The sequence below is a fragment of the Micropterus dolomieu genome, linkage group LG05 (assembly GCF_021292245.1).
Source record: "Micropterus dolomieu isolate WLL.071019.BEF.003 ecotype Adirondacks linkage group LG05, ASM2129224v1, whole genome shotgun sequence".
In the NCBI taxonomy this organism is placed as follows: domain Eukaryota; kingdom Metazoa; phylum Chordata; class Actinopteri; order Centrarchiformes; family Centrarchidae; genus Micropterus; species Micropterus dolomieu.
In genome coordinates, this window is record NC_060154.1 from 6974613 (window position 1) to 6982853 (window position 8241).

General features: G+C 40.9%; 1 protein-coding gene across 4 annotated transcripts in view; it reads right to left on the minus strand.

Moving 5' to 3' along the window:
• The window catches only part of mpl (MPL proto-oncogene, thrombopoietin receptor), an 11469-nt gene extending 8615 nt beyond the window's left edge, over positions 1-2854 (minus strand). For 3 of the 4 annotated variants that reach the window (XM_046049362.1, XM_046049360.1, XM_046049358.1), the window contains exons 1-3: positions 2664-2854; positions 1608-1731; positions 1223-1401 (exon numbers count right to left, since the gene is read on the minus strand). In XM_046049362.1, the coding sequence (XP_045905318.1) occupies positions 1223-1401; positions 1608-1731; positions 2664-2820 (460 nt within the window). In that variant the 5' untranslated portion in view covers positions 2821-2854. The remainder of the gene's footprint in view (positions 1-1222; positions 1402-1607; positions 1732-2663) is intronic. The other variant, XM_046049359.1, reaches the window with a different exon arrangement.
• Positions 2855-8241: the final 5387 nt, after the last annotated feature.

An 8241-nucleotide genomic window follows, 5' to 3' on the forward strand; every position in this document is an offset into this window, starting at 1 on the left:
AATAGCGATAGCCTTAGAGGGCGAAGCCTATACGAAATAGAACGGGGGTTATGTACTGTAACCCGGATTCTGTGAGTATAGGCGCAGCCCTCTAAGTTAAAGGCCTCACTGGACCTTGGTTCTCAGTGCTGAAGAAAAGGCATTTGGGAGCCGAAGGCTGGGTCTCGCCGTTGTATAGCTTATATACACAAGGTGCGGACGTATGAGAGGCCCACGCTGTGGGTGGGCGTAGACTAAAATTCTCAGTGCGCGGAAGGGGTAAACCCAATAGCGATAGCCTTAAGCTGATGATACACGGGGAACTTTTTGAGCAATGTTGCTGAGCAATCTTGCTAGGGGCAAGTCCGACAATGTTTTGAACGGATAGCGGCAGGGCGGGTGGCGGAGTGGTGGAGTAGTCGGGGAAAGGGATCAGGTAATCTTTACTCATTACCATTGACGGCAACGTTGCCCTGCATGATTGCTCTAAAAGTTGCTCCGTGTATCCTCAGCTTTAGAGGGCTGCGCCTATACTCATAGAATCCGGGTGACAGTACGTAACCCCTGATCTTTTACAGTGACTGAATAGAGTTAACCTACAAGCAATAAAAATCTGTTTATCACAGATTTATAAAAACAGACATGAGCCAATGAGCAATTAAAACCCCTAAACATGATTGAATGGTTTGTGAAAGGCTACGGGTACAATAAATCTGAGGCTGGGCATATTATATTTAGACCCAATTTATTTTTCTGAATGATGCACTTCAGGAGGATAGATCTTGTACTGTAAAGTAAGACTTTCTCTCCACGGAAGTCTCCTTTCTAATGATACATGATAAAAAACAAAGGGTGTGAAGACCAGGACCCCTAAAACCATTAATAGATATCGTGTACAGTATAGTCAGCATCTGAAAAGATGAGAATCTAGTCTAATCTAATCTAATCTAGTTTTTAAACATAATTGCAAATAGGAATCATAAATCACAGCAAAACTACCACCAGAAAAGGTGGAAATTTAGGCCATCTGTCATTTCTTTGAGCTTTTTCTCAGAGATGGGATGGGAAACTAAAGAATACTGGCTAAGAGATATCCACACAAATTATATTTTTATGACCGAAGGACCACTTACTTGCTTGGAATGTTTACGCATATAGTTTCAAGTGTGTTTTCTTTTTTTTCCAAATGATTCACCTATTCCCCATCCTTTTTTTGTATGTTGAGGAAATACATATTTCTTACTGTGGTCCTCCACAGCGACAGTCCGGTTGTACAGGATGGTGCTGGTGTTGTGTACCTCCACGTCAAGGTGTATCCAACTATACAACAAAACATCCTCGGCAGGAAATGAGCAGATGTAGAGGAAAGTTCCCTCTTCTGTTGCCTGAACAGACATGTCACACCTTTTCTTTCCAGATTGGCTTGATAAGAAAAAGACATAACAGATATTGTATACATATTAATCATTCAATCATCTTTCACACAGGGGAGTGCAGTGCTTTAGGGGTGACTAATAAGACTATTACAGGTTAAAAATTCAGAATTCAGATTCCCCCCACAGTACTGTTTAAATGATTTGAGATGTCCCTTAATATAACAAACTATAAAATCACTGTGTCTAACATACCTGTCGAAGACATAGAGAAAATCATAAGTCCTGTTGTCTGCAGTCTCAAAGAAGCAAGTGAAATCCTCTTGTGTCCGCGTGAAACATTTAGGATCCTGCTCATCCTTTAAGAGTAAAACATCTGCTACAGAAGTGACAAACATAATACATGAGCACTCCTGAACTAAAACATGTCTCTCAAAATCAAACAAGATGGTATTTTCAACATGTGCAAAGGAGATGTTAACTTGTGGTGAGACGTTAGTGTTGTACAGTAATACCTTTCGGTTGTGAAATGTGTGTCACCTTCTAGGAACAAGACCCATTCATTGTTCCCACAAGTTATTAGTTTTCAGATTATAGTATTTACTTTCGGCAACATTGTCGTCGTCCCCCCCTCCCCACAAGCTAAGTTAGTGGTTGTTGCACAATAAAAACTACCTACAACAAAGTGTCTTGTTTTCACAAGTCTTTAAAAAAACATATTTTGGGACTTTGTGAGCTCTGTATGTAACAGACAAAATTTTCTGTGGAAATAAACAGTAAATGAGAAAAATAGAGCTGTTACGTGGACTGACTTCAAATTGAGTTTTCTTGCTTAGTATTAATTTATTTTTCTCGAGTTACACATTTTATTTTGTCATTTTTACTGATTTTTGTCAATTGTTGTACTGATACTCATAATATTGCTGGTATTTGTGTCCTGTGGAGACGTTTCTGTACTTCATTCAGTGACGCTGGCCTGCAGAAATATTGTTTTGCACTGTAAAGCATGATGTTATGCCTGTATGATCTACGGGTCTTTTTGGCTGACATGTGATTGTGCATCATGCTGATTTACATGATGCAATAATAATAACGCTACTCCTGTGTTGTTCATTAAGACAATCATTAAAGTACGGGTCTTAATTGTTTTCTAGTTGTCATACTTGTTGGCTGACATCACCTCAGTGTGCTGTGATATGCATGTTGCATGTGTGTTGGTTCAGTCAAGACCGTTGCACCCCCTACTCAAAATACATCCCTGCAGTTATGGACTCAAAGTGTTCTTCAAAAGGACAAAAATTAAATGATTACCTTCCCTTAACAGATGACTGACTGTCCCATCCTTGCAATGTATGCCAGGCATAAATCCCACTTGTATCCACAAGGTAATAAGGAGCATCTCCCATCTGCAGGGCCAATTCATGGTAGACTGATATGAGTAATTATGTATCCTAAACCAGCATGGCATCTAAACTAACACAGCACATGCTTGTGCATGTGTATGTGCATGGGTGGGTAGTGGGTGGGCTTGAGCAATGCTAAGGGTTTTGCCCAGTGTGATTAGTTGTGAGCTGCTTAGAGCAGGAAGTATGCTTTGTGTACAGTGGAAGTAAGCACCAAAAAAGGCAGTTTGGGAGGACTGATTCAGAGTAGACATAAATTATAGATTTACATAGTTAAATTTACATACATTTCAGTTAACAAGACACAATAACACACTCGAGATGCTACTGCAGATGAAGCCTCATACATGTGTCAGTCCATTATCTGGCTGGTTTTGCAGTTTTTTCCCCTTACTCTTAATAGCATTTCTTAATTTAAAATAAAAGCTATTTAATCAAGAGTATGGAGACAGACTAATCACCAACAAAGGCTTTATGAACATCACAAAATTCACAAGAGTGGAGAACGTTCAGTAGATTTGATGTGGAGTGTCCCACAAGCTTAAAGTTTGTTTGTGTCCACATACCTCAGACCCTGTGTCAGTCTCACAATACACAAGAGTGCTTAGACCCTCTGAGTTAACTTGCCAAAACAGCTTCTGCTGATTTACCACATCCTGACCTACTGCACAACAACAGTGTATATAAGCATATTAAACTGAAAGAACAATTTCCACCTTTTATTAGTCTGTCTTATGTATACTGACCCCAACAAACATGAATCGATTGTTTCATTCCATATGTATACAATTTAGTTATGAAAGTACATTACAGATCTTATGCATTTTCAATTGACACACTTCCTGCCCTAACCCTGTTCATGTATGTAGTTCAGTGCTTACATGACAAATTCCAATCAAAATGTTATGATTTTATAGCTTCACAGCGCCAACTTTAGTGACAGTTTGCTAACCCACAGCTTAGCTAACATTAGTTACATTGCTGTGTCGTTGTTCGCTTTATCATGGTATTTGTCATGGTATTGGAGTTCTCCAGGATCGCAGACCTTCACTTTTAAGGACAAAAAAGCACCTTATTTACATTTTTTTATTTAGGACTAAAAGTATTGACAATGAGGAAAACAATACTGTTGTATTTATTTTTGAAGAAGATATTTGGTGGTGTAGAATATGGTTCAACTTTGAGGGCCCTTGTCTACAGAAAGGTTGGTCATTCTGGTTAATCAAACTTCATTCTATCATTCTCATGTTTGGACTATTAGTTGGACAAACAACAATTTGAAGATGCCACTTTTGGCTCTGAAAAATTGTGACAGGCTTTTTTCTTTTACTATTTTCTGAAATTTTATAGACAAAAGAAAATAGTTATGACAATGACGTAACTGTCGCAGTGACATGTTTCATTGAAACCTTTATTTTGTATGTTCTGTAATAAATTCATGATTACTTGATACTACTTCATACAGCCATTCAACAATGAAAAATACATATGAACGATAATGCTAAAAGGGGTATAAAAAAATAAAATGTGCTATTTTTAATGACGTTAGTTAAAAAAGTTTTATTTCAACTAACATAACTAATAATGTGGATGCAAAGCAGAGCATGCAGATGAATGACATACAGCCTCTTTACTCTGCACTTGGTTCAAGAGGTACACACTGTAATTGTCTTTCACTTGATCTTTCACTATGATCAGTATGTTAAGCCTTTCAGAAAAAAAAAAATAGTACCTTTGTTGATGTCAGCCATTGGGCAGCCATGAAAAAGTTGTAAAACAGAGTAAGACCCTGACTGTATCATAATCAATCAAAAGTGATGTTTTTTGATTGGGAATGTTTTCATGCTCAAAAAAATAATTATTAGCTGCACACACTAAAAATGAACCTTGTGATCATGAGATATTAGTTACAGGAAAACATACTTCTCTGCAGAGAGCGCTTGCCACACACTGATAAAATCTCTACCAACGCATGGGGTGGCACCCTGCGTTTAATGAAGCTTTTCTGAAAGTTGTATAGACAATTACCCAGAAGTTTCTGTGATTTTCTGACTTCAGAGAAAATCAAAGATTTCTAAAACAATACCCCTAACCCAGCCAAACAGCCATAACTGGCATTGCAAACAATAATGTCAATAGATGATTCACTGAATCATTGTTGTCATTATTAAATTAAATTAAACTTGATAGGTGCAGCAGGATTATCAATTTTGGACTAGCAGAAATAATATTTATATTAAATGAAAGATTTCAACTCGCATTACATTCACCTCAGGTCATCACCCTGAAGAGACAGGAAAAGGGTAGTGCTGAATCATTTAATTGGCTATGATGATGAAATGATTCAGTAGATAAGTACAAGCAAAGTTACCATACCATTGACCAAAGTTAAGCAGCCCTGTGCCCTGTTACTGGAGGAGAGGGATTACTGTAAATGTAATGCGGTACGTTTCAAAATAAAAGGTTCTGTTATGGGGTTGTGTGGCGTGGGGACAGAGAGGACCCAAAAGCAGCACTCTGAGGGAAGGAGGTTTATTGAGGGATAAAGGGGTAGAGGGACTGGAGGGGAGGGAGAGGTGGATGTCGGGGAAACACAGGCACGGGGAACCAGGAAGACTGGGGGCCAGGGAGCCGGGGAACACTGGGGCAGAGGAAGCGAGGAGCGGTGGGAGAACAGGGAGGACGCCGTGGGGGGGGGTAGTCTGAGAAGGAGAGGGCCGGTGGATGAGCCCAGCCGACTGAACGGAGGACGAGGGTGAGTGTACCTGGGAGGGAAACAGACAGAGAGACAGGGTTAGAGGTGACGGCAACAAAGCACAGGGAAAATGTGTAAAAACAAGAAACATGAAAAGCCTGAACACGGAGGTGGCACCGGGTATGGAGCAACGACGATCAAGCGAGGATGGTGTGGAGAACCGGGGTTGAAATACAGGCAGGGATGAGGTTGATTACTGGCAGGTGTGGCAGGCTGACGAGGTGGCTGATGAGGTGCAGGTAGTTGGCTGGGCTCAGGAGCAGAGGGAGAGAGAGCACACAGGGGAGAAAACACAGGGAGGCAGGCAGGGAACAGAAAACCAAGGAAAACGCAGAATAACTGATAAAAAGGAGAAAAAACCAGGACACTCACCGTCAGCCGGGCTGCCACCACAACAGGTTCAGTTTAATTCACACAATGTAGGAGTTAATATATGGAGTTCAGTAGTACCTACAACTTTGAGAAGAAGACATGTTAATGATGATAGGGTTATTTTTAAACCTAGCCAAACACTGCTTCAGAATATTTCCTCCCTGACGAGTTGTCACCTGTCATATTAACATAACTGTTTCTGCCAAAACCAGACTAACTTTTTTTGCTTGCACAGACATTTTCTCATTCCAGGCAGACAGGTTACATTGGCGGGATTACAAACATACTATTGAAAATACAACCTGCTGCTAGATAAACCTTTGATTTTGCTTAAAGATGGCTATATGTGGCCAAATTACGGACTAACCTGTCTAAAGTAGCCTATATGCTGAGGTCACAAATGGGGAAATGGGCGAAAAGGAAAATGTCCACATGACGCTTCTCCTTGTCCATATGCTCAAAACACTAACTTAACATATGTAGAAATAAACACTAGGCCCTATTACTGGGCACCTTAACTTAAGCTAGTTTTTTCGTTAATAACAATACAAATGCACATGCTTCCAACAGTAACGTTAACTTACTTGCTTCCAACAACGGTAACCACGCTAGATGGGCTTGGTTTGAGTTGTTTCTGTTGACATTCTGATATAGGCCTATGTTAGCCGCGAAAGCTGTCAAGTGCCAGACAAGTAACGTTATGGTGCGCTCCATTTGAGATGGGAAGTCGGAAATCTCCGAGTTCAAAGTTTAAAATTTCAAAGGGAACGCCCCCTTAAGTCCGACTTGGGAAGTCTGGAGAACCACACTGCCCCGACTTCGTGATCCAAGATGGCTGTCAGGTTATCAACAGTTATGCTGCGTTCACTGTGATTCTTACTGCTGAATCATTATAGCTGTAAGCATGTAGGCCCGGGCTGACTGTGAAAGCATGAGGCATGTTTGTCTTATTAATTATACAAATATAATTATTAATATTATCATATGTAGAGATTTAGCTACAATTACGCTTCCTTTTTTTTTCCTCTGTGAGAGGGAAGAATTTTTGACAAGTTGCGTGGCGCTGCAGAGAGCCCCCAGCTGCACTAGTGCATGGATCATGCCTAATATTCATCCAGCCAGAAGGAACGATCACAAACAGTTCACAGCGCGTCGGCCGTACTAACGACACAACCCGTAGTACCGGAGACGGAGTGGAGCGGACAGGGCCAGGAGGTCGGCCCGCTGCGGACGGTCGGTGATCGTTCTCTCTGGCTGAATGAAGTCTGACGCTCCCGAATTTACGCATGGTTCCGTGATGATAGAGAAATATAGAAATCAATGGCAATAAAGCATGCTGTCAATATTTTAGAGACCCCCCTAAAATATCACAAATCATGCTTTTAGGGGAGATGGTGTCCTCTTTAGGGGAGCTAAGCTCCCACTGGCTCCCCCGTAGTTCGCACCCAGTCTTCTGCCCCACCCTTTGCGTTGTGGACACAGGTATGAGTTTTCAGTAGCCTAAATATTGAGATTCAGTCTTTCAACCACTATTTGAGCACATTTTATGGCATGAATGGATTTTGCGTTTCAGTGCTTAATGAAGTTAATTTAGAACAATGTTTGAAACACTTTTGAGTGTGTTACATAAATTAATCTCATTTTTGAAATGATGAGAAGTTTTTTAAAGTGAGGTGGAAGACCACTTATTCAGTGCCGGAGTCTTTTAATGTGTAAACGCCGACATACAGCCGAGGTGAGGTAAGGCTTATATTTTCATACAGCTGGTAAGAATCAAATCAGTGCATTAAGGCTATGCCTGTTAATTTAGGTATTCACACTGTTGGCTGTCTCCCTGCATGTGATTGTTAGGGTTAGTTAAGCTAGATAACTAAAAGATATCCTGGGTATTTTGAACTCGCTTCGTGGTATAGGCCCCTGTTGCTGGATAGGAGATTGAATAGGTTTAGACCCTCTTCCCAAATGCTTGCCTTTTTATTACATTAATGTGGCCAAATCAGGAGTAAGTTAACACATTAAGGTTGAGGGCGAGGGGTTGCTACTCAAAAGATAAATAAGTAAATGTCATGATGATCTTCTCTTATTACACATTTGCATTGTGTAGCCTGTAGTCTGTGTGTGGGAGTCGTCAGGAAGCTGGCCAACTGAGACCATGTTTGACAGACAGTCCTGTGCCTGTGGTTGGTTTGTGGAGGAAACTCAGTGACAGATCAGCTCTGTGCAGAAGGGGAGATCAGTGTTCCTGAACTCTCCGCTTTGGCCCCCAGTAGCCTGGCCTGTGGTTGCCCCACCATGCTTACTACTAAGCAGGCCAACAACAAAAACACAACACAGTAATCTTTGCAAAACTGGACTGATG